Source organism: Erithacus rubecula, assembly GCF_903797595.1.
Source record: "Erithacus rubecula genome assembly, chromosome: 6".
NCBI lineage: Eukaryota > Metazoa > Chordata > Aves > Passeriformes > Muscicapidae > Erithacus > Erithacus rubecula.
Window position 1 is genome coordinate 115817 of NC_136688.1, and position 27917 is coordinate 143733.

The following is a 27917-nucleotide window of genomic DNA, read 5'->3' on the forward strand; positions in this document are numbered from 1 at the left end:
CACAACAAATTCAATCAGCACTTGGTAACAGTTTCATGCTCCAATATTAGTCTGCTACTTCCAAGCACTTGCTGAGGCTTGAAATGACAGACATTTTACTGTTCACAGTGACACAAATGTAAATTGTTTAACGTGCTGAGCTGAAGTAAAACAGCCTTCATCTGAGTGACAAACCAGTCCTATGGACTACAGGTTAGCCAACAGCTTCCAGGTAAGACATGTGGATGAGAACAGATATCCTTGGTAGAAATCTACCTAGACAATGGAAGGGACACAGCCTCCTCCCCTCCTGCTGAGCCCAAGTGATCCAAGAGCTGTCAGCTGAATATCTGAGGTGTACATAAATGTATGGCTGAGTCAAAATTTCCATGTCGGCAGCAATATCCTGTTGGGCATGTCTTCATATACAAAAAATTGCACAGCTTCATTTTCCTTCATCACTGGACTTCATTTATGGCCAACAGCTGTTTCTATCTTTAAATTATTAATACTTCATATTGAAAGATAAGGAAAATAGTCTACCAGGTCTTCTCTACACTATTTATAAAATTCACCCGGCCCATGAGAGGAGTGACTGCAAGAGGGTAACATTTAGCACATTTTTAACTCTTAGCATATTTCCCCTTAAAGCACTGGGTATGCATTTAATTGTGTTACAATGAAATGGGTGGGTAATGACATGCACTGCAGATCTACTTAGAAAGAAAATTACTCAAAATTTGGCATTCATGAAGTCTTAAATGAATTTTTTCTTGAACCACTTTTTTCTCCTTCCCTTCCCTGATATCTCTATAGATGTGAAAAAAATCTAAATCTAATTTATAAAAGTCCCGACATTTATCTTGGTACAAAACTTGTAATAATATACTTATTTTCAAGCAAAAGGGCAATTCTGAGACCATACAACCCAGAGGAACTCAAGATGGCATCCCTCAGCACCCAGCTAGGTAAGTGAAAAACCACTGTCACCACCAGCATCAGATCTCCTCCTCAGAGTTGATTATTGCATTACTCTAATTTTTGCTTAGCTCAGTGTTACAGAGCTGTACATACAATATATACATCATACTGGTTTGGAAGTGTGACCACCATGAAGAAATGCAATAATAGAAAACTGTTTTATTGCTCATTGACTACCATAAATGTTAATAACTGTTCCAGCCTCTGTCCCTCTCACTGCCTTTATACTCTTTAAGGGAATGGATAGTTTTGCCTTACACAACATACTGACCCTGTTTGCTGGATTTTCAGCTTGACTGGCCTTTTCTTTGAAATGATGATTTAAAGTGGTAGACACTGCATTTCTACCACATTTATTTGTGAATGAATTAATGATATCTTTTACATTTGGTAACTTGAGGACCGTTTCACTTAACTATGCACAAAAATTGAACAGCAGCAGCTGAATGAGCAGCACTGAACACAGAATTCACATCAATGAACTGCATAACCCACATAATATCTTATGTGATGTGGGGTTTATATTAATTCTTTTCAGCATGTACAGAACCATATAAAATTCAGATTTGTCTTCAGAATGGTAAATGGGTTTAAGTTTTAATGGCTTAGAAGTAGCCTTCGAGACTCAACTTCTGAAGCTGCCAAAACAAAACAGTGTCTTCTCACATACCATTATAAGCAATTAACAAACAAGAGCAGCTCTTGGCCGAGTTGAGGGGGCACAGGAGTGTGCCAGCTTTGGGTTGTCAAAAAATCAAGAAGCAATGAGTCTTCTCTCCCTAGCACCTCCACAGCACTTGTGTCATCCCCCAAACTCCACAGGGCTGGGATGATGCAGCTTCAGGGGAACAGAGGCTGCCATATACACAGACTGTGTGAACATGGTCATTATGAAGATGCCAACAAATTACTTTCCAAGTAAAAAGCCTCAGTAGAGCACCAGATGCTTCTAACTGCGGTTAGTTAGTACCAGCAAAAATTCTCCCCAACCTGTGCAATAGAACAAAAGTTATTTTACCAAACGAGCCTCAGGTGCCTTCTCGTGTTTACTTCATGTCTTGGCCTTCATCACTGATTTGCATCAAAAATTTCTCTATTTCCAAGAAGAGCAGCTATGAATGAGCATGACTATCTTTTAAGGAAGCACACTCTGGAAACACTTTTAATTGCACTGTTTTAGTGATAAGGTACTCATCTCTTCCTGATAATTAGTGGATTTAATTAATAAGGACAGTCTTTCAAAGAACTAAAATCTGACTTTCTAATGCACACCAAGCTTAATGAAAAAGAAACCTACATAAAATCAGAAGTAGGGATAACATACCTAGAGTCATTAAAATTATATGTCAAGACTACAAAAAGGCTATCCACAAGCCTTTTATCTTCTCAGGAGACAAAAATTACCTGTGTAAGCAAAAAATACCCAACAAAAAACCCTCAAAACAGAGAGAATAAGAGACAAATTACAGGCTTCAATTCATCATTATTTACTTGCACACACAAAGCAAAAGAGTGACTTAATCATATTCTGATACTTCTATTTAATTACTGGACTAATTTCAAATGAAAATGCAAAAATATGAAGAAAGATAAAAGCATTTGACAGCAAGATTTAGAGGCCAGAGTAAGTATTTTGAAATCATAATGTAAATGCTTATTTTGTGAATATCTTCTTGTGACCGCATCATTTTTTTATATAACTCTAAAGTGTTCTTTTACACGAATTCTGAGGTGAAATGGATCTCCAGTATCAAATTCTTCTTGCTGCTCAAGAGGATTAACAAGGCATAAAAGAGTCACACTAAAAAACAAAGACTAATGCCTACAATCAAACTGTATTGATCAGAAGGGAAACTACATTTTTTCTGTTGCACTTCAACTTGCTGATTGATACAAGCATTTTCCACAAACTGAAAAATGCCCATTTCATCCATGCAGAAGTCTCAGAGCAGTTGTGCTGGCAGCCAGTGTAACAAAGTATTAAAAGCTTTTTTGGGAAACTTCACATTGCTAGAAGTGAAATAATGTACTAGAAGAAACATTATTTGAAATGAACTGCAAACATACAGCAGGATCCAATCAGGATCACCCTATTCCAAAACATGTTGTTGCTGCTGCCCTGGGGAACTGCATGAATTAACTCCCAACCTTTCCAAGGCATGTCCAAAGAAGAAATGGATTCCCAACTTCTTCCTGAGTAGTATTCAAGTGAACTTGTGACAGTATGTTTCTGTCCTGCTAGATATAAAAGACAAGACACTAATGGCTGCTGCCTTTTTAATGTCTTTTTACAAGGGCAGGATAAAGGGGGCAGCTCTAAACTGAGAACACATTCAGATTATGTTTTAGGAAGAAATTTGTTATACTGAAAGAGGTTGTCCAGAGAAGTCATGGATGCCCCATCCTGTCCAAGGCCAGGCTGGATAAGGCTGTGAGCAAACTGCACTAGTGGAAAGTGTCTCTGCCCCTGTCAGAGAGTTTGAAACTAGATGATATTTAAAGTCCCAACCCAAACTGGTGTAGGATTCTATGATTAAGTAAACAATCAACACAGTTTATATAATCACTAACTATATCCTTTGAAGATAAAGGAAGTGCCACTGCTATCTTAAAAATCTGGGGGAAAAATTATTGCGACAAACTTGCTGTAAGTCACATAGTAGGATCCCAGATGATCAAGGAACTAAATTCAACCTCTCAATTCTTTGATTAGATGGCCCAAGTGTCAAGGATGCCTTGTTTCATCTTTAAGATCTCTGGGATGATTACAGTGTGTCAGGAAGCCTTGAGACAGATCATGCCTATATTTCTCCTCTAGCTAAAAGTAGAGCAGAAATAAAATGAAAGTATTTTTTAAAATAAAAACTATATCTTCCTTGATTTGCAAAACGAATTACCAACAGTGCAAATCTTCTTGGTAACACTGAGAAGGATCAAGAGCAAGGAATACCTTCATGTATTCGTCAAGTGAGCACCCTGAATTGCACTGTCAAATGTGTGACTAAATGTCAGACTCCTTCCAGCAGCTCTCTTCCTTCTCTGGAGGATGCATTCAAAAAGCTCCACAAATATACCTAGAAAACCCTTCTTCCCTAGGAATATACTCTGTTACAGAGGGATCAGTAGAATCATTATAATATCAATGAAACAGCAGATTAAGATAACAAGATTTATCAGCAGTACTCCTGAGTCTGTCAATGCAGCCATGGCTATGCCAACACAAGCAGTTGGATGTTACTTACTCTGCAATTGGTCTGGAGTACAAACAACAATAAATTCTGAAGCCATAATGGACTGGAAGATTCAGGATAAAAAAATGACATTAAAAGATCCTTCCTTACATCTCTGAGGATTAAGACAGCTCCTGCTTTCAGGTGAAGTCTGTTCAGCACAGGATGGCAGTAAATGAGGCATGCAGTATCTGCTCACAGATGGGGCTCCAATACCTTTCCTAGATTAGAGACATTCTGCTGAGCCACTGCATCCCCAGCACAAGTCTGCAGCCTGAAATCAAAAATACCTGGGCCATAATGCAAAGTACTAGTTTGGGTTAAGAAATTTCTTTGAAACAAACGCCTGTGTCTGAAAACATTATACTGCATAGGCATCATTATCAGTCTTTCTTCAGCTGACCTAAACTCAATGCTGTGGTTAACAACAGAAATACTGGCCAAACCTGTACCTCTGACTGACAGAACTGCACACATTCCCAGCATTAACAATGCTGGAATAATGGTCTCTTACCGGTCCTATCCTCTGGCACAGGGCAGTTTGAAGAAAGACAGTATTGATCATCAATGCCTTATCCATGGGCATACATTTTAATTCTTCACGGATGAAAAACAGTGTTTGTTTCTGTGTGTGTTTCAGGTTTGTTCATTTTTATAGTTACTGGCTACTTTTAGAAATTATACTATAGTTCAAGGGCAGTATTATTCCCATGGATCAGGGAACAAAAGAAATAGAGAGCAGAGAAAGAGAGTCACATGATTTGCATAGACAGTTATAACAAAGAAGGCAAAGAATTTATGGTACGAAAGGATGCAAACACAAAAAGCTTAATGTTAACCTGATGAGATGCCAAAGAAATAAAATAGACTGGAAAGAAAATATTTGACAGTACATTCTCTGGATCATTAACAATGTCTAAAAATATCCTTGGTCAGCAGCTTTCCTTGACACAAGTGATCTGTTCAAAAAGGCAAGTCAGACTCCCACTAAATTCTGATCAATAAAAAAAATCCACAGGAGAGAATAACATCTTCTCTTGGCAAGTTAAATAACCAGAGCTTTGAACATCTGACTAAGCATGGTAGTGAGGGAACTAACCATTAAAGTAACAGAAAGCTGTGGAAGTAAATGAGGGAGAAGTGCAGAGGAGAGAAGCAGGAAATACCCGTGCTCAAGCTGCACATCAAAATGCCACTCGTAAGCACTTGATTTACATAGCTGATCTGAAAAGCCATGTAAATAAATATTTCCTTTGGAAAAAAGATCTACTTGGCATACAAGAATCAATCACATGATTACATGTTAATAGACAGAAACAGAATGCTCTGAATGCATTTAATTATAGTAATGGGAGCCAGAAGGGAAAACATTACCCACTGAAGTGACAGAGGCTATGGCAAGTTATTCTGATAGAAAATCAAACATGTTATTCCAGAGCTTTCTATGTGTAGCCCAGAGAAAAATTATCTTTGCTTTGCTCTAAAACTTTTAAACACAAAACCTCAGCACTTACATGATACCAATAACAGCAGAACAGAAACTAAATTATAACTAGCATAGCCTTGGCATGACACAATTACATGAAAGGCTGACAATCCCTGTAGAGTGACTGTAATACACCAGAAAAGCTCAGCCACAACACAGCCTATAGCACAGGATCTCTTGAAACAGGCACAAACTTACTTAGCAACAGCACAAGACATTCCACTCATCCATGACAGAGGCCATGTAGTTGTCAACACAGGAAATTTTACACAACTGTGACATTCAAGTGTGAAGTTTCTAATTTTAAAGGTTCATCTTGAGAAAGGTCTAGCTCAACTTTACACAGGAAAGTGTCTGAAGTGGCCTATTTTCAAGTCATAGAAGTGTGATGAAACAGGAATATCCACAGCAAAATATCTGGGGCAAAATATGGGAAGAACTCCAATGTTATTGCAGCTTCCAAATCAATCTCTGTATTGGACAAGGAGCAAAACAAAAGCTTTCACCGTTAAAGCCCACAGTGATGAGTTGAATATGCATTGGAAAATGATGGAAAATGAGCCCACCAGTAGCACAAGTGCTCTGGATCTGCTGCTCCCTGTAAGCCAAGACCATGCTTGTTGCAGAGGGTGGCAGGTTTTACCACTGAACACTCATACTGCAGCTCACAAGCCTCCCCTGACAGTGAGACAGCACTTGGGGTGTGACAAACCTGTGATGGTTCACTGCTTCAGAATGAATCTTACCTTCATCCCTATCTGGCCATAGATGCCAGGACAACAAAAAATGCAACTGTTTTACCTTGCTGGTGTGAAGATGAAGAGCACTGTTCAAACCAGACTCTGCTGTAAAGACATTGCAGAGGTTATATTGAGCAATTATCAAATTACTACTTTTCACTCTAAGGTTAAAACCACACTGTAGTGATCAGATTTCACATTTTAAAAAACTGACCCTCACCTCCAGCTATATATATAATTTCTGAAATACTGTGCAACAATCAAACTACAAGTCCAGTAGTGGTGAGAAGCTGCATTCTCCATGTTCTCTGCATCACACAGACCTGTGGAGGAAAGGTTTTGCCAAACATATAAGTCTCTCTTTAATAGGTGACATTCACTTTCATCCTGAACAGCAATCTCAATTGCTTCCATTGCAAGCTTCAAAGTCAGAATTCATGGACTGACAACCTTTTAAGGTTAAGGACATGTTAACCTATGTGACTTAAAGTATGATCTTGAACCATTTGCTGATTGAATCCCCACCCCCACCATGAAAAGCTAGAAGGAATTTGTTTTCACAGAAGGATGGGACAATTTGAGAATGCTATTTCCAATAGCATTTGACAGCACTCACAAAAAATAATTTTGGCACCATGTACTACACATGGTAGCTTCACAGAAGAACACTACTCTCTCAGTGTAAATAAATCCTCCCATGCACATCACCTGTCCCTACCAGCTCCTGCCTGACTACCACCCATGACTAGACTCTAATGAACCTTCCAACTCTACTTTTTTGGTAGGTGAACTACCTAACATGGGAACTCCCAGAGCTGCCTTCCAGCCAGGAAAGTTCCAAGCAGTAGGATGCTTCATGGGATAGTCTCATTCCCCTCATGCTGAATCAGACATACAATCAAGAACAAATACATCAGGTCTCCAGATGTAACAGGAATAAGGCTTTGTCAAACATCACTCCCCCAACAAACATTTCCTGTATAGTACTAGAACCTAACATACAATTATATAGAACTAGGGACCCAACACTAATTTTTTTTTTAACCAAATAGCCAGAAGTTTTTGTTCTATGTATTTTCACACAGTCTCAAAACACACCCCTTTTCTTAGAGAAAGCCAGCAATTATGCAGCAGTAAGCCCCCAAGCCTTAGTGGGATGCACAGAATGCCATGCAGGACACTGTCTCATTTGGCAAACAATGCACGACACTGTTAGATTCGTTTGCTTTATATTGTCAGGATGCTTTAAACTTTTAAAGATAAGTTATAAATCAAAGCAACATGACTCTTTTACAACAGTATAGATAGTCCTACCCAGCTTTTTCAGATGCATCTCATACAGCTCTATAGACAGACACTAATTCTCCTGGCAACTGCACAAGTTAACAAAACCACATTTACATAATAAGATTGAGAAATAAACTCCTGGAAACCAGGAATCTCAAAGTTAACAGTCAGCTCTTTGTCAATGTTAATGATGTGGATAGTTGTGTGCATGTGAGTGGGCAACAATCATCTGCAAAATGAAAAAATTGCATTAGCATTAAATTTTGAATTTTCTGTGTCTTGCTTGGATTGCAGATTTAATCACTTTTTAATACAGGTTTCTTGTCCATTTTTTGAAAAAGGAAATAAATAGAGGGCTGTGAAAAATGAAATGCATCCACAGAATGTTATTGCTTTAGCCAAGTGATTATTTTAAACTGTTTTAATGTTTTGAAAGCTTTGTCTCAAGCAATCAAATACCACTTTAAGGAGGCTTTTCATGATATTTATGAATGCAATTGCTACAGCAATTTATTCTCAAGCTATTAGCTCATTGAGTCTCATGAGTCAAACATGGGATTAGGGTAAATGAGTTTCCTGAGATGCATGTGACAGTACAAGACAGGAAGAAAGGGAATCAAAAAGCTACTGCCAACAGTCGAAAGAGGAATTCGGCAAGATGAATCCTCACTTTTATCAGGAATGCTGCCACACCACCATGCTAAAAGAGTCAGGCTTTGTCTCAGATGAAAGCACAAGATTCTCACAGAAATATAGTCCTGTATTTAAAGTGCCAATACCTTTTTTGCAGTTTATTGGCACTTTCCACAGGACCCAGATCACAATTTCCCTTAATCCATGCCATATCACCCTCAATGCAATTCCTCTGTAAAGCAAAAAAAACAAAAACAAAAAAAACCAAAAAACAAACCCCACAAAAAAAAAACAAAAACAAACCCCAGAACTGCCACTTCCACAGCACAAAGCAGTTCTTCTGTGCGAGCTCTCAGGACACCCATTTCTGGATTTCTCTGAACATATCTCTTCTGAGCAAGCTCTGTAATGAATTCAGCTACTGGTAGTTTGCAAGGAAAAACTGACAGTAGGATCTACCTAACAGAAGACAGACTGAAAAACCTGAGCTTTGGAAGCCCAATTGGATGCATTTTAAGGATGCAGTGATAAGTTGTAAGAAATGATGGTGAGTCTGTAGAGTGGGAAATTCCCTCTCTCCTGTAGGAATGAGAACTACACCAACACTAAGCACTCCTGCTGCAGTTACAGCTGTACCTCAATGAACCAAACATATAAAGCCCACTTGGGCAGAACATAGGTGGCATCATAATTCATAATAGTAAATGGTTTTAAATGACAACAGACAGGAGTTTTGTCCTTGCAAGGAATGAACCTTCACAACCTTGGTTATGCAAGTGAAACGAGAGAAAGCAGCAGCTTTCTCCAGGGCTGACAAAACAGATGGCTAAGGTGCTGCATGAAATCAAGAGGGAAAAGACAGGTTCTGAAAATGCTCCCACTCACATTATACTGCCAGAGAACAGACCTCTCTCTCTTCTTTCTTTGACTGCATAGTGGTAAAGTACCTCATCTCCCACTTACATCTACTTTTGCACCTTTCCCACTACCACTTCTCCACCAACAGAACGAAAACCACATCAGCCAAACAGCAGCCATACCACACACCATTTACCACCAGAAGTGGAAAACTGCCCAGGGGAGGGGTGACACCAAACTGCCAAGGCCACAAGGCCCAGCAGAAAAACCTAGAGCTTCTCATGTCACTGTGAGACACTGTGCAACAGTCAGCCCCCGCTTTCAGATTCACCAGAAAATGCCAAATAAGCTGGTGTGGGGGACACCAGAGAATTTTCCCCAGTCAGAGAGAACAGAGTGCCCACAGAATAACCATCACAAGCAATATCCACTCCTTTTTGCATTCTGCACTGAGTAATGTATTCCTTCACTTCAGCAGAGCACCCCTGTCTCAGCAAATGAAGGCCACTGAACATCCACTGCCCTTTCAGACACTCTGTCTGAAGGGCAAAGGCAAGGATTTTAACCAGCAGTGGTGAGAGAAGGGCTGATACAGCACTGCCAGTGAATCAGTGTGAGACAGAGCAAGGAATGACAGAAGGAAAATACCTTCTAACAAGCAGCAGCAACAACTGGAAGTTTTAAGACAGAATGGTGGGGTGGAAGAAAGGAAAAGTAGGACTCATAGACTTCACTATTATGGCCAAGGAGATCTCCCTTTCCACCTCACTGAGTTCCCTCAGTTTGTATAGACAGTTTCATTATTTTCTTCCTCTTCTCCTTCTACCCTGCCATGGAATGTCTCCTAACCAGATCTGTTTTCATGCGATGGTTGGCTAGCACAAATGCTTTTTTGCTGCCTGAAATCATTTTCATGCAGCTTGAAAGTGCCTAAGAAAACAGATGTCATTGAGCACTTGCTGAGGCTGCAGCAGAGCTACCTTTACCCACACCAGGCAGAGCTCCCTATCTCCTGCAATGAGCCCTGGCCATTCCCTGGGCCAGGCTGGAACTGGATCTAGCCCAAAGAACAAGCTAAATAGGGAGGAGGAAACATCCAAGCATTTACCCCCAGGCTCACAAGATACACTTTCAGTCTGGAACACTAAATGTAAACTATGTAGGACAAAAGTAAGGCTTAGAAATTGTGATCCATCAAAAACATAAATAGGTAATAAATTCAGCTGGACTGAGGATGGATTCATGTGATTTACCAGTCACCGACTCTGAAAATCAACCTCCGTCACTTCCATCCATGGAGAGAGAAACTAGTGCCAAGAAAAATGAAAGAGAATCCTTGTTTGATCATTGTTTTGAGTTCTAGAGATCAAAAAAGCCCAAACAGTATAATAAATATTAAAAAATGAAGTCATAACATCTGTATTCCTCCTGTACTCCTCTGAAATGAAGCACCTATGCAAACACATGAGACTTGCAGGAAAAAATCCTTGTAATAGATAGAATGCAGAGGACAGAATGAGATCAGGCTGGGTTGAACCATGCACAAAACGTCAGCAGAAAGGTCAATGTTTGAAGATGAAGCCACAGGGCAGCAATTTAATAACTTCCTAATGACAAAATGGGCCTAAATGCAGCTGATCTTACCACTGGAAAACTAACAAGCTAAAAGACAAGCTCAGCGCTACATGATCCTACCCCTGGATAATGAGAATCTTCCTTCAAGAGTTATTTAGCAAGACTCAGCAAGAACTGGTCCATGAGACCTTAATAAAAAAAATTCAGCTGGGATGGAGTGCTTATTAAAAGCAGGAAGGACATTTAATGCACAGTTCACAGAAAGAGTGCAGCTCAGTATAGGGCAAACCTCACTTATCTCAGCATCGGCTTTCACCCAAAACAACTGAGATAAATTCATTATCCTACTCAGGAAAGCAAAACATCTAGAGAGTTTGTTCTGGAGGCAAAAGTCAAAGGAAAGGTAAAAGCTATTCTGCACTACAGGCTTGTAGAGGCCCTGAAACCACAGAGGCTATGTAACACTTGAGCTTTCCTTGGCTTTAGAGCAGAGGTGAAGTTAGAACAGGAAAAACTGTGAGAGATGCAATTACAATAATCCCCCAGAAAGAGTAATTAAATCCTCACAGCCTGAGGCCTTGAAACTTAGACTGAACAAAGCATAGCAGAGTGGTACAGGACAGGGCAAACTGAATTGACAAGATATGGTGATCCTTTTTGAAGCATCTAACAAGGAAATAAGTGGAAATACGGACTCTGTGGTATCTGCTCCAGTCAGCATTCTTTCAAGCAGGGAGAAGCTTTGCTTGTATTAAGTTATCTTTGGTGCTTCATTATTTATTTCCTTTAAAGAAAACCCACATAGACATTATATAAAAGGGTGATCTTTTCAAATTTGCCTAAGAGTACAGAACCTACTTGAAAGTTCACCTTACTTGAGCATCTAAACATATGTTTTGGAAAAAAATCCACTTCATAATTTTTGGCTTTCTTGTTGGGACAGAGCCATAGCACACATAAAAGAGACACATTCCTTTCTCAATGTGAAAAGGGCAGCGGTGTGCAGCACCATCTTCACTTCTTTGGCTTTTTCACTGTATAGTAAAAGTAGAAAGGAAAAGGGTATAGAAAAAAAAATAGAAGGAAAAAGGAAAAAGCTAAAGAAGCCTGTCCTAACTATCAGGAGAAGAGATAATATGATGTGATTGCAATTCCAGAGACAACTGCTATAAGAATAAAGTAATGGTTTTGGAGAGGCAGTCCTGCAGCCCCTGGAAAGGAACAAGCTGAAGAAGTCTGGTCAGTTTTTTCCCCTCCTCCATCTCTCACAGCTGAAAAACTTGGGGAAGAGCACAGCAGAGAACTCCACCCTGTTACACATCACAAAGACTTGTGGCTGAAAAAAGCCAGGGGAGATTTTTCTCTGAAGCATCACTCACAGAATGCACAGCAGTGAAGAATGCCTCTAGACAACTTCTGGCAGCAGCCTGCACTCAACCCAGCTGCAGAGGCTTCCTCCCCCTCCTCCCTTTTAATGTATGAGCGGGCAACAATTCCTGCTCTGCATCCCAACCTCTGCAAAGCCACATTTGTTGCTTCATGCTGCACGTGGCTGGGGTTGGCCAAAGGCTTGCCCCCAGCTTACACTCCAGAAGAGGACTATTAACCCAGTTCTTATGGAAACTTCCTCCTCCAGCAGATGTTTAATGCAGTAACTTCTTTCAAGACACTCCCCCCACCACCTCCTTCCACTGCAAGGGCTCGGTTTTGGTGTCCAATGGGAAGGTACTGCAGCCAACAAACACACCTAATGTCAAAAGCATCAGGACACTGCCCCCACCTAGCAAACCACAGGCAGGGAACTGCTAGCAGCATCAGAGAAATTTGTGACATATGCTATAAATCATGGCCATAAAATATAAGCAGTACAAATAATACAGTAAAAAAGGCAGAAAGGAAATTCCTGCTCCAACAGCTATATTACAACCAGAGCAGAAACAGACTCCTTTTCTTACCTCATTGTGAACTGCAGACACCACCAAACTTACATTAAATCTCTGCTGAAAGAAGAGACTAGTATGAAATGCCAGCTGGCAATGTTCTTGTAGAGGGCCACTGTCTGGCAATCACATTGGAGAGATGTGGTCCAGAGATGGAACAGAAAGGAACATATACCCAGTCTTCTCAGAGAGATGTGTGATTCCTCCTGCCTGTGCGTTTTGAGGGTTTTATTATATTTATTTATGTTTTAAGCCTAGATGATCTCCTACCCCTCCAAGGTGACACTTCAACAGGAAAACAACTATTGTGTAGGAGAGATTTACCTGAATAGGGCAACAAAACTTTGTGATGTTTTAACTAGAGGTAAGAGCGAAGTCTGGATATGGCTTAGTGCATAGTTCTCCTTGTCTGACATGTCCAGAAAAGCCAAAAACAAATGTGACAAAAGAGCAAGATGCAAAATCTGAAGATAAAAAACCCCCAAAGCAAGCAAACAGAAACACGTGAGGAAAAGCCCCTGATGTCTTGCAGGTAAAAAGGCAATTAAGAAAAGAAAAGGGGGAAGCAGCACACATTTAACTTAATTTCTTTACCTGAACAGTTTTTCCAACAAAAGAAAGTAGAGATTATGGTGAGGGTGAAATGATGAATGAGAGCACACAGAAACAGGAGAAACAGGTTCCGTATGTTTCCTCTACTCTGCTTTTACACCAGGCTTTCTGGAAAGATTGACCACATTGCTGATGTACAGGTAAGGAAGATACAAATCAAAAGCATTCTGGTACCTTGCTGGGAAATTCATTATTCAAAGGTTAACTCACTGCACAGTGTTTTTCCACCTCACACAGGCCACGCAGCTTGCAGAGGCATCTGCTAGGATCTGTCTCCAAAATGTGGCCTCACAGCACCACATTTGCACATTTTCTCAGGCACTTCCAGCCAGCACTCCTTCACATACAGATCTTGAATTACATCCACCTTGGCCAGGAAGGCACTCCCTGAGTATTTTCTTGCAATTATCAGTCATGGCTAGAACCTGATCTCATAAGGCTGCCAACTAACCATCAACTGGGATTTATATATCAAGAGGTGTAAAAGGTAGTCTGGAAAACAAGGGAGGGGCCAGCAAGTGGTTTCCACAAACACTCAGTGACTCAATCACATTTGTGCTATAAACTCAATGAAAAAAAGCAAGAATTTGGGCTCAGGATTGTAAACCTTGGTAGCTAATTAATCACAAAACTGATTGTGTGTGCATATGAACAGCAGGTTACTACCACCTCAGCCTATGAGCTACCTCCCACACAATAGCAATTGACAAGACCATGGCCAACTGTCCCTTTCATAAAATGCAATTAAAAAAAAAGGTAGGAGCATGGCTTAAGCCACTACCTGTGATGTGCAGCCACTATTTGCACAGTAAGCTCTGTTCACTGCCAAGAGACCTCATCTTTTATCAGAACAGCTGCTTCCATCCTCTCATTCCTGTGTAGCCACCCTGCTGTCTGAGCCCATCACTGAAGAACCTGTCTATCAAATCTATCCCCAATACAACTGATCCAATCTGGTCAAAAAAAATCAGCTTTAATAACAAGTAAAGCAGCAAAGAAAATCAACCTGGAATTTCTTCTGTTTTGAATGGAACATATGGTCTTCTAATCCCCCTTTTTGTGGTTGATCACAGTTGACCAGTTTCTAAGCAAGGACACAACTTCCCTCACAGCATTGCATTCCTGAAGTCACATACTTATTGTTTTCTAATTCTAGAGTATGGAAAAAGAAAATTGAATTTGATGGTCATGTACTGTAAGGACCACCAATACAGTATTCCTACAACTATGGTTTCTTACAAGTATAAGCACAAGATACCTTGCAGAACTTCCATTTTAATTGCACATAATATTCCCTTTCCCTCAAACAAACTCCAAACCACATCATCACAAACCAGTCAGCCACTCTTCAGCCACTATGGACTTCAAAGTTGACTTACAGAACAGTTCAAGTTGTAGTTCATAGAATTTCTGAGATCTAGAACTTGTGCTGCAGCATAGTCCTTAGTCTTCTTTAGAGAAACATAAACACAATTTGCCATGGAAAAACCACCTGAAAAAGTCAAAAAGTGTTTTCCTGACAACCATCACTAAATCAAGGTTGGTGTTTTCTTCCTATTCAGCATGGAGGCAGAGGGAAATGACAATCTACAAAGAAATACTTGAACAAATGGAACAAGTTAGTTTTTAATCCCCACAGATTTTAGTGCAGCATAACACATTTCCTAACCTCTTAACAAAAACACCAGATCCTCAAAATTATTTCCACTTAAGAACTCAGTATTCACTGCATTTACTGTAGTGCACAGTAAATGCTGTTAGAATAAATGAAGCTTTGAAAGCTTCTGCTTTGAAGCCTCAGAGGATGTACTACAGCACCAATGATCAGACCCTACAGTGATTGACTGGTGCACTGCAGGTGACTGATAATATTCAGAAGTGATTAATCATATTTATTTTCTTGAAATTTCTTAATAATCTTTCACATACCTTAAAAATTCACCTTTCACATACCAAAAGTTAAAAGTTTGATATTTCTCCCATGCAAAACAGAGATGAGGCACACAACCCAAACTGCCTAAGGTTATTTACCACACCAGTAGCAGTGAGCATCAAGCAGCTCCAGCTACTGCCACCTCTGTGCTCAGGACATGAGAACAGGCACTCCCAAGTGTCCCTGCCTTCAGCCATGTTAATGGAAACACTAATCACAGGGTATATGCATCAACAGGAGTTCTGAACCCAATGCTTCCACTCCCCAGGTTGTGAACTCTCTGAATAGCTGTTACCTGTTCTGACATCTGAACTGGAATAGAGATGCTAAAAGCACTTTATGGCACCATACCCTACACACTTTTCCCCCTGCTCACACTCCAGGTTTTTCTGTTTGCATAGACTCTATATTTCAAATAAAAAGAAAATTAATTATTCAGCTCCTAATTCGCATTGCACGTTGATGTTTATGTAACTGAAAACCATATAATTACTTTATGATTAACATCCCTTATTAATATGGATTTTTTAACACAATACTTTACAGAAAATTAGCACCAAAAATCTAGTAATGTGAGATGGGAGCATGAGTTACTTTGGCAGCTCAGGGAACTGCACAAAGACTAAATACTGATGTGATGTCTCTCATCACTTCACAATTTTCAGCAGGCAGAAGAAAATCCGCTGCAGTTCCCAGCTTTGCTAGGAAGCATGATCAGACTCTGGGACACAAATTTTAATGCAAGAGCAGCAAAGAAAGAAAATCTAGAATTCAACACCCTCATCCTTCACACATTTACAGGTACTGAAATGCTTGGCTGAGGATGAATCTCAGCTTAATCTAAAGCCTGGCAAGAAACTTCCTTTTTCATGATAATCCACTTACTTACCAAGTTTCATTTGCTAGTTTTAGCTCAGGCAGTATGAAATACCTTTCTCTGAAACCCCAGCTGGCAACTTGCTTGGGCTTTAAAGTCACCCTCAAGCAATTTGTGCTGCACAGTGAATACAGCACAATGGCATAGCAACTTTAGTGTGATCTACAATAAAGAAACAAATGTCTTTAGCTTCAGTTGCAGAAAGTTAATGGTTCCACTGGCCTTGCAGGGACCAGCATTTGGAAGGAGTGGGAATGAAGATCAGTAAGGTCTGGTAGATACACTTTGACATTAGTAGCATCTCAGTGATTTGGTATCCCCCCCACAATTCAGTTTTTCCATACCTTTATTTGTCCTATAGCATGATATAAAATGTAAGGCAGAATAAAACTGCAGCTATCCTAGCACAGTGAAGTGAAACCACTTAGAGAAAAACAAGAATTACCCTAATCAAGGATTTCTCAAAGCAATAGACACAAACTGCCAAGGCCTGTTGAGGTCCTGCACTCATGGGATGACCTACATTTCCAGGGACAATTCTGCATTTCTACCTGCTCTCCTTCCTATGAACCAGGAGCACTGCAGCAACACAGATTCTAGCTAAAGGGACATCTGGCAACCTGGAGTCACTGCACTTATCCTTGTTGGGAAAATATCAGTAAAAGTTGTCAGCAGAGCTTGCTCTAGGGGACTGTCTACACTGAAAACACACTGCTTAGGTCAATCACATAATTGGCAATGTACTAAACTGCCACAGCATCTGAATGGAGACCCTTTTACACCTGGCCATGTTGGCACTGCTTGTGGCTTTTGCTTTGCAAAACAGACATACAAGCTTTGACACATGCCACAAATTATTCCCAGATATAACTGAAGTAGTGAAAAGATACAGATCTTAACCACATGTAAAACTAGCTACAGCTGGGGACAGTTGCAGTCTGACATTTTAGGAGCCACATCTTCCAACTTTACTGTTGGCAGCTGCAGGAGGAAAAAATCAAACAAAGATAAACCTACCCCAAAGTCTGACACTCAAGTAGATGAGATCTGTTTTTCCCCCCATCACAGGTATACACAACAAAACTGGTCTTCTTGCCAATTACACTGCTGCACAAAAAACACAGTCCAACTCCTAAACAGAAAGAAAGGGACAGTGGTGCCCAATTCCCAGTGTAAACTGCTGAATGCAGCCACTATCCTCAATAGCTCATCTTGGGAAATAATTTCTAACCAGTGGTTACAGACATGCAATGCCAGACCAAGATTAACAAAGGCACTGAAGCATAAATTAACCTCACACTTTTTGCAGACCTGGTTAATGCACACAGGTCTCAAAGCCAGAGAGGCTAAAGCATTATTACTTACTTGAGATTAATGGCAATAATCAGGCTAAACAGCAAGGTTTAACTAAAAGTGCAGGGCTGATAAGGCCAGACCTGGTGGGAGAGCCTTGCACACTGGCTCCCAGCTGGGCTTGAAAGTAGAATTACAGGTTGGGACAGGCCAGCCTGATGAATGAGGGTTAGAATGTGAAACAGAAGACACAGCCAAGCTAACTCCCACTCTGCTAGTGAGAGTGTCTCTTCAGTACTTAACCCAGGAAACCTTTGTTGGGGCTCTTCTATGACACGTTTGCTATGGCAACTCTCATTTTCCAATAAAAAACAGGTTGTCTCTGTACTGAAACTTCACTAACAAAAGGTTTAATTTTAAATACAAATGCTATAATAATTTCCTACAATAACTGTAGAAGATGCACTTGGTCAACTTACCTGGAAGTGATTTTGTTTCACAGCAAGTCAAAGATTAACATCTGTGTCTTTTATTTGGATTCTCCCCACTGACAGCAAAAAGACTTGGGTCTGGCACCTACAGTCCAGCAACAGGAGCCTTTTGCACAATTAAATCACACTGACACAAATGAAAAGTTAATGCAATTCAGCAGCCAGGCCATGGCATCACATGCCAATACATACAGTGTATTTCAAACACCAACATAATGTTATTAACTTGTGGAAAATGTATTTCAGAGGAATTTATTTATTTTTACTAATGAGAGCTCAAGAGAATTTAATGAGCCTCAAGATCAATGGGGAAAAAAATGTCCTTCATTTCACATTTGTCTTCCTCAACGGCAACATTTCATAACCTGTTTTTGAAGTTTTGAAGCACAGGCAATGAAATTGGATATCCATGTCATCACCTCTTTCTGGAGCTTTTAACTAGACATAAATGCCACAAAGTGAAGGTAAGAATATCTGGACACAAGCATTCAGAGCTCACATTTCATCTCAGCATAGGTGAGAAGACCCCATGCTTTTTCAGGCTCAGTTCCCAGCTCTTCTCATCAGCCATTTGATGAAAGAAAAGCATCCCTACACCTCCTGTTTTTGTAAGTAGCCTGAGAACTGCAATTTCAGTTCCAGCAGCAAAAAAACTCCAAAAACCTACCAAGCAAAATTTAAAATCATGGTATTCCAGTAAAAGTCCAATGAGGCACTCCAGTGAGACTGGCACTTCCATGATGGGAATAAGCTGTGCCTTGAGGGAAGGCATTCTGAAGTACATCTGTCTACAGAACATACTTAACACAAGCTGGAGGCACAATGGTAGTTATCATCCTTACTATCTTCAAGGAATTGCTTTCAGGTCAAGATAATTGTTGCCAGATTCTATTTTTCTTCCCTATTGTCCCTGATAAAGCTGTTGATAAACATGGTGACTCCCAGTGACCAAAACCCCATCCAAGATTTGACCTAGATCATAAAACTGAATTTTACAGTAGTCAAGTCATCATCTCCTAGTAGCTTCGAGCTTGCAGCTACCAAAGGTGAACAGGAGATTGGGTGATGAGTCTGGACACCTCCCAGATCTAGATCTTTTGAAGTAAGTTTGTTGTCCATTTGAAGACTTTAAGTCATTGCTTGTCTATTGCCACATTACAGTTGCTCTTAATAGAACATCTGCTCTCCAAACAGGGGCAGCATAACATTTTGGCAGCATATCTTTTATTTTTCTGCCAAAGTGACAGGCCTGTAGAAGCAACATGCTGGTCCTACAAGGAGACTATTCCTCAGCTATATTTGCCTGTTCTGCAACAAAATCTTGTCATACTCACAAGCTCAGGGAGCTGAGAGACATAGCAACTCAAATCCATTTGTACCAGCTGTCTGGACCTCTCCCTGAGATCCCCACATCTGTTTTAAACTGCTTTAATTCCAAAGCCTCCAGGCACAGCAAAGTAAGAGTTCCTCTCTCAATCCCACTCAGAAGATATCATGTGTCTGAATGAATTTGGGTCCATCTACAGTAATGCCAGGGTTATTATCAGCTGTTCTTATCAAGTGATCAACAACCCATTTTACAAATGACAGCCTGCTCTGGGAAGCAGCACAGAGCACAGAGTCCATGTGTCTAAATTAACACAGAGATGAACTCACCAGTTACCTGAAAGGTCAGTGCCAACTACATGGACACCTGCCTCCTGTAGCTCACCTTACCTGTTAGTCCCCATGCACACAGAACAAATTTTTTCTTGACAAGAACCCTGCTCAAATATTTTTGAGGAGAAAAAAAAAAAAGGAAAGAAGAGGGAGTGTGGATTCAGGGAATGGAAGAACACAGGAAAGAAAATTCACAGCTAACAAAACCATTTCCATCTAGCAAGTATAACAAAAGGATATTAGAGAGCTAAATATGGCCAGGCAAAGCTTTCATTTAATAAAACATTCAGTGACATTTTATTTGTATCCTTCCTTATGTTTCCACTTCTATTCAGTCTGCCTCTGAGTATTAAATTCCTGCTGCAGGCTGAATCCAGGCTAAGATTATGCACAATAATTGCAAGTTGAGCTTCAGTTTACAGAATGAAACAATAATGAGTCAGAGAGACTCAATAAAATCCTGTATACAGACAGGATCAGACTACAAAGCCTTGGGATGTCTAACTGATACCACAGCATTTGGGAATTTCAGAATTTTAATTTACCACGTGCAAAGGGCTTGTTACAAGCTCCATAGGAAGTGGGATGCTCAGGGAGCTACTTGTGTTTCATAAATTAGGTTTTATGGTATTTCACTGAAATTTAGAGTATTTCTGTTCCACTTAGCTGTCAGTTCTAAACCCCACTTTGCATTGCAACTCTATCATGCAAACATTAGCAATGGCCTTGGTGCTTACCTCTACAGCCAGCTGACTTCCAGCTTTGCCTATAACTTAATCCACAGAAATTATCATTACAGAATTCATACTATCATGTGAAAAATCATTTTAGGAAGTCAACATTTGAATGATTTTCTTCTTATTCAACACATTATTTTTATTTTTTACTATGCTGACAAGCTTTATATAAGCAATTTATAAATGCCAGAGAGAAATGAACAGAGACTTCTAATATTGTGTATGCTTCTAAATTTGTTTTGGAATACTGCAGTATGTAACAATCCTAATGCAAAGTCAATGAAAAGATATGCAAAAAAACAAAAGGAGGAGGTATCCACATGAACAGAAGTGGACATTACCAAATACACAGGACAAGAATTAACTTCTGAACACTCACAAAGCAATTGGTTTGTAACTTGACCACAATGGTACTGTTTACAAACATGCAGAGCTAGAATTTCAGAAATATTACTGAAGTCAAGAGCCTCTCTTTAACAGCAGCTGACAGAGTAGAATACAGACCAGCAGCAATAAAACTCCCTTTCCCTGGCAATGGTAGTAAAGGTATTGAGCAACTTAGATGGAAAGAAAAGAAGGGTCTTGAAAGAAAAACAAGTTTGAATTAAACTACCTAGTATGCTTTTGTTAGTGTTGAAGTCTTCTTAACTAAAAGCACGAAATGGAGGAAAAGAAGCACTGTGAGGACACATTTGGATTAAAAAAACCCCAAACCAATTAAGAGAATAAATTAAACACAGTCCTAGAGCTGAACAAATTTACATGGTTGTTGAAAGATACTGAAAATGAGTAATTCCTTTCCAATTGAGTGGATGCCTGACACAGAACAGGAAATCTCCTCAGCAACAGACAGGCCTAAGGAGTACACCCAGAGTAGATGCTATGAATGATTAAGATTAACACTGTCAGCTAAATAGAAGCATAGGAGAAAAGTGTGTGGGGGAGAGAAACTTTCCTCTGAATTGAGATTAATTAAACACAAAACAGGAGCAGAAATCTCTAATCATTGCTGATGTTGTTAAACTTGGAGTAATGCCCTAAAAAGAACAATTCTTAAGTAATTAATATATTTGACTGGTATGGATAATCCAAGCAATTATATCCCTCATCCAATCCCAAGACTCAAGCACATACCTTGATAAATACATCACATTCCAGATTAAGGGAAATATTTTGCCGTGCAACTTCACTGCTGGAAAACTGAGATGAGCAAAGTATAGCTGGGATGGGATTAAAAGAATTGCTCTGAAGTTTATCATGGCAGTGACAAGATAGAGATAACTTCTGTGAGGAATTAGAGAAGAATTCTTTGACTTGCTGCTAAATTGGTGCTTTTCGATCTGATGCTTTCCTCACAACATGCAAACCTTTGTAAAATACATAGCACTCAGTTACAAGTGGTAAGGATAAAGGAGGTCAGAAATGTCCTCCAAAATTTGATTTTCCTCTCATTTTCACAGCTAAATCATGGAGCCCTCCCTCCTCTTAAATGAATCTTCTCTTATTTGTGACTAAAATTTATCTTTATAAATGCACATCTTCAGGTTCATCTCAATTTGCATCATGCTAGCAAAGCTGTTTTTAATTGAGGATGGCACATTTTGAAGTGTTCCATGTCAAAGCTGGGTCAATATGTTTTTCAGTAGGAGGCCACACTCCTGTTTTCCTAGTCTGCAGTGACCCTTCGCTGAAAGGATCCTTATGCATGGAGGAGTATCTGACACAAACCAAGCTGATATGCTACTGGAGCTTTGCAGTAATGACAGCAGGATAAAGGAGGCCTTTGAAGTTCGTGGAAGAGCAGGAAGAGGTGATAATTTAAAAAGCTTGTCAGTATACCCAAGAGCAGAAGGAGAGCAAAGTATCAATTAATAATTCACACTTCTATTTCCCATGTTATAATAGTATCTCAAAACAGTTTGCAAACATTGATTAAGTCTAATGGCATGCCCCTGAAACAGACAAACACAGCTGAAGCTCTACTCCTACCAGCCAGGATGGCACCCTGGGTGCATTTCCTCTAGCTGATCTATGCCCTCTCTTTCCCATCTGGTAAATGGTGATAACAACACTATCATGCAGTGGTTCAGAAGCTTAGTGACTTCTAAATCAACACATTTACAGATAGAAAAACAGCACATGAGGACAATCTCATATGTCAGATTACACTCAATCACACTGAACTAAGCTACCACATTTGACATAACATAGCCAGTGGGAAGAAACCCCTCTATCTTCATTTCATAACAACACACAGATCTGCCTTGCTCTGTCTCTAAGTACCCAGAGCACTTGAGTTCTAGTTGGTGATCAGGATCCTTGGGTACTGTGCTAAAACGAACACAGTGTAATTACGGTAATTAGATCTGCTGTAGAAAAGAATTGTGAGAAATTAAACACTGTCTACAGTAGCATCTAACTCCCAATTAACACAAAGTAGCTGGTGTGTTTGCAAGCCAGGACAGACATACCTATAGCTGCAAACACCAAAGGGAATTGTCATTATATTCAGATGGGAAGTTGAACACATCACACTGTTTTAATCTCAATTTTGAAAGACAGGTACCCATGCATTGTCCATTTAGATAGTGAAATAGCAATTCAGGGAGGCTCTGAGCTGCCAAAGGGAGAAGCCAATTACACAGGCTTCCCACAACCAGCATTTCACTTTGGGAACTCCTCATTCCCAACCTCATACTTGGACCATTTTTTTTCAAATAAGCCTGCAACCAAGGCTGCTCTTGTCCTAATGGAGAGAATTCCTTCTTCCTTGTTTGAGCCACATATAATCAGAAAGATTACTTTGCTTACCCTTTTACTAATCTAACATTTTCAGAAGGACCAAATATGGAGACAAAAGTAACAGCTTCATGAAATACAGCTCTTTTCTTCTCTTGAGCCTGACAGTCAGTTCCAAAAGCAGATTGTCATGACAACAAACAACCTGGAGGCAATCCAGCCAATTAATCTGCAGAGGAAGCAGTCATCCCAACCTAGAAGAATAGCACTGCTGCTTTAAGCCTCAGAAGCAAAACAAAAGAGAGAAAGTAAAAGAAGCCTTACCAGCCACATTAATCTGATTAGGCTGCCTTAGAGCTGTAGTGAAGAACAGTCCAGCCCTGGGCACGTGCTAGGCTCTCGACAGCCTTTTCGTCCCGCTCCCGACAGAGAGCAGGAGCAGGCCAGACCCTCTCCACGGCTCTGATCCCAGCACAGCTATATTCCCAGGCTGTGATGTAGCTCAGCACGCAGAAGAGTTACCAAGATGACCCCTCCAACCTTGACATGTGGAGCCAAAGAAAGAGCTCATAGGTTAGGCAGAGGTATGACACAGAAAAGTCTGTCACACACCACTGCTATAAACTCTGTTTTGTTGGCACTGCTGTTGTGTGTTTTTCCTCTTCCTCTGTGAGTTCTCAAGAATATTTATCAGCATCTTAAGATCAGGATTATTTTATTTTCCACAAAGGATTAATTCACCAGTGCAGGTACATAGTAAAATAATTCTTCTTCAATTTCAGTAATTATATCTTCCTTCATATGCTGCTTTATCTCTCTTTATCTGTCCTGCTTTCTATAAGCACACCACGTCTCCCCTGAAAATATCCACCATTTCCCATACTTTTTTCTACTCTGGTTTCTCAGTAGTAACTCAGACATTAAAATGTTTAGCAGCAGATACCCAATACACACTGTTTGTTAACCTCAAGTCAGTCATATGTACTCCATGTTTTATAAAATACTGTGGTATTAAGTTACAGAAAACCAAACTGAGAACCTTTCAGGAGAAAGGTAGGAATAAATGCTTTCACTGTAGACCAGTCCTGCAGTTAAACATATCTTTCAGAAGATAACTGAGCAATGAAGACCTAAAGCTTTAAGCATACACAAGATTTACTCATCTGGTAAACAGACAGATTCAATTCCAACTCGAGTTTTACTATCAATCCTCCCAGGTCCAATCCATCTCACTGAAGTACTAAATGGACTCCCAGCAACTTCAGTGAACAGTGGATCACAGATTACAAGCACTTCCTGCAAAAGTGTGTTTTTATTATCCTGAAAAAGATACCACTCTTCAGAGCACTGAAAATGCAATGTATGCACGTGCACGCTCTCTACACATTTCACTCTATATGCAGTGCTAGCCAACACAGAGCAAGCCAATAGAACCATATTTTCTGCTGAGCCTGTTCTGTGTTAATTTGAGTTGGTATAATATTGAAGAAGAGAATAAAACCCCATGCCTACCTTGAGGGCTCTCGCAGCTTTCTTCATCGCTGTTGTCTTGGCAGTTATTCTGACTGTCGCACACAAAGCTTTTATCAATGCAAAGACCATTTTTACAGTGGAATCGGGCAGTAGAGCAAAGCAAGGGATTTGCTGCTGCAAAAAGAGAAAGTGATATCTTTCATGAGGAATTCTCTTGCCCAGGCAGTTAAATAGCTGATAAGCATCAACCACAGGTCACAACTCAACAGCTGGTCAATTTGCTGGGTGTGTGGGAGTAACTTGGCAATCAAACCAGCCCTGACTCTCTAACCAGGGAGAGCTGAACCTTCTAATTTATGCAAGATTCATTACAATTAACAGAGATTTAGCCCACCCACAGTTGTGATAAGCCTTCTGTTCATTTTCCTAAGAGCCCAATCATGATCACTGTTCCACACATTTGCTCACACTGAAGACATATGGAGGGTAGAACTGCCTACCATAAACACGGCCTGTTGGTTCCCATTACAGAAGACTCAGTTTAGCTGAAGTTTTGTATTACAAGACAACAATTCTGACTGAAAACTGCCAGGCAGTGGTTTATTTACCTCTGATTCTCTTCCCCATTCTCCTCACTATTTTGAATTGATACAATGGCAGTGTTGAAATCTCCCAGCCTCTCACTGTTCAAATTTCAGCTTTTTAAGGAACAATGTTTGCACCCTTCATATACGTCATATATAACCATATCCTTCAACACAGTCACCTCTTGGCTGAGATGTGCATAATTTAGCTGGTTTTAATATCTACTCATAAATCCATCTCTGTCCTTTAATACTTTTTAGCACTCTTCTCTGAACTCCAAGCAATTCTTGTTAATGGGGTGACTGAAACTTTCTACCTGAAAATCTTAAAAGGGCTGCTGAGGTGCCCTGTCTACTACTAGCCTGTCACAATAACAAAGGGGATTAAAGTTCCAAATACTAACTGGCTTCCATTTATTCTTCTTTAAAGTAACAGTTACATTTAATGAGTTTTTAATTTAAAAAATAATAAATAAATAAAACTTTAAAGTCTGCCCTGCACATAACCTGCAGGACAAATAACAAACACCCCCAATTTCTCCAGCTCCCCAAGAGCTTGTTTAGCACAAACTTGCTAAAACTCCTTTGGTTTGGAAACTGCTGCACACTCGCATACCACAGATTTTTGAGGGCATCTTAGAACCTACGTGGTTGTTCCTCTTCATAAGCAGTAATTAGAAATTCAGACATGCTAAAAACCACCAAATGCCTCAATGGCATAGAATAATGGAGAGATCAGTAGCTGTAAGGTCCCATTGGAAGCTACACACTACAAGCTCATGGGAAAATGTGTCATTCCTAATGAACTCAATAAGCTGGAGCACTTTCAATTGAGACCTGCCACTTGTCAGTCCACCACCTTAAGGATATTCAAAGCACTTTTGACAAAGCTTATTTTTAGTCCACTTGTTCAAGCATAACCCCGAGTAATTTCCTCAGCCTTCAACACTTCTCTGGCTTTCCTTTCTCCACAGAAGTACTGACTGCCTGCCACAGTCATACAGTCCTCACAGGATCCAAACCAAACTCTCCAGGACAACAAAAGAGAGGTTCATGCTGTGGGGAAAGCACACCAACCACCAACAAGAAAGGTAGGTCCTCCATAAAGCAGACAGTGATAGATCACTCTAAAGATTGCCCCTTTTGTTATCTTTGAAAGCTGCTGTCTGTTGTCCTCCTCCTGACCTTTAAAAGTCATTGAAAACAAAATCTCAGCATGCCTCTGACAGGAGAATAAGCAAGTATTTTGCTGCAAGTTTTCACCTAGAGACCCATGCTTTTACCAGCTCTCAATAGCAACAACAGAGCTGCTGGATTCAACATAACTTTTCCCTACTGCTATGATATATCCATGCTAGACTTACAGATACAAATGGATCTGTGCAGCCACACACAGAGGGTTTAGCCCAAAACAAGCAGTATTTTAGATCATCTCTCTGCTACAACTTCCCTGCTGCTGTGCATTGGCAGGCATGTCTGGCTTTAAGAATCTGCCTCTCCTTCCAAAAACCTGTTTCACTAAATATGCCATTATTTCCTTTTTTGTTGTTTGAGAACATGTACAAACAGAGAAACCCAGATGTGCTGATGGCCAAATACATCACATTCTTCAGTGACAAGAAACAGGCAAATAAAAATGGAACAATTCAAATTATATTTAGTATTTGTCCAATTTGAGTTACATTCCAGTACAGAGAACATGTAGCTTAAAACTCATTTCAGGGGCTTGAAGTATCATGCAGGCATTATATACAGAGCAAGACTGAGATGGACCTTAAAAAAAAAAAAAAGGCAGACTCATTTTCATGAAGTGAAGAGGCAAGGATCATCCGGGTGATAAATGACAGGGAGAATATTTGCCTCAGAAACTGAATGCTGCTGCAAGTTTCCTTTCCAAGCAGCATCAATGATCTGAAATAAGCAGCAGTGCCCCCTCTTACACAGAGCCCCCCACTTACTGCAGTTCTCCTCGTCGCTGCCGTCGGGACAGTCCTCGAAGCCGTTGCAGCGGAAGCGGCCAATGATGCAGTGGATGCCGCTGGCGCAGGGGAAGAACGTGGCACCGCACCTGGACTTGGCTTTTGCTGCGAGGAGACAGAAGCGGGCAGAGCTGAGGAAACAATTACAACGGTTGGAGATCCTGTTGTAGCAGTACAGCTAAAGGTGCTCCAAGCAGTGCTGTTGGCACTGATGTTAGCTGCCTTCCAAGTAAACCAGTGTCTTTGTGAGACTAAGAAACACAGGAGACCCTCATAAAAATATTTTTCAGGATGAAAACTCCAATAACACTGGCTTTATTTAACATGATTTATATAAAACTGGGTGCAAAAGAACCACTGTATCCTGCTGCACAGCACAACTATTCATAAAACATTAAATGCTAACAAAAGCACCAAAATGTGTTTAACACATGATTACAAAATCTCATTAAGATCTTAACTACCACACATTTTTTACTTTACTGCTCAGCAACTCTTCTCAGCAAGAGAACACTGCCCTCAGCCATAGTAGTGCAGATGGTTCCACCATGATGCTCAAGGCAATCACTGGTTAAATCTTGTGCTATCACCAGCCTACAACAAAACAACTCCCAACAAAAAAAAGCAATTTTACAAGACAAAAGATTACATTTTTGCTTTTTCAAATTATCTCATGACTCAATGGACCACACCACAAGACACTAAAGTCTTCAGACAGTCCACTCTGAAGCAAAGGCAGTCTCTGCAGGAGAAGCATGCTGGTAATTGCAGGAAGGTGTGTATGTGCAATGTGGTACCACCACTGATGGGATAACACCAGGAAAGAAACCA

The 27917-nt window shown here is 40.2% G+C and overlaps 1 protein-coding gene across 1 annotated transcript in view; it reads right to left on the minus strand.

Annotated features, from left to right (window-relative positions):
• Window positions 1-27917, minus strand: part of LDLRAD3 (low density lipoprotein receptor class A domain containing 3) — a gene marked incomplete at its 5' end in the record, with an annotated part of 104182 nt that overhangs the window by 24459 nt on the left and 51806 nt on the right. The window contains 2 exons of the mRNA XM_079309978.1: window positions 24563-24697; window positions 27066-27191. Coding sequence (XP_079166104.1) covers window positions 24563-24697; window positions 27066-27191 — 261 coding nt within the window. The remainder of the gene's footprint in view (window positions 1-24562; window positions 24698-27065; window positions 27192-27917) is intronic.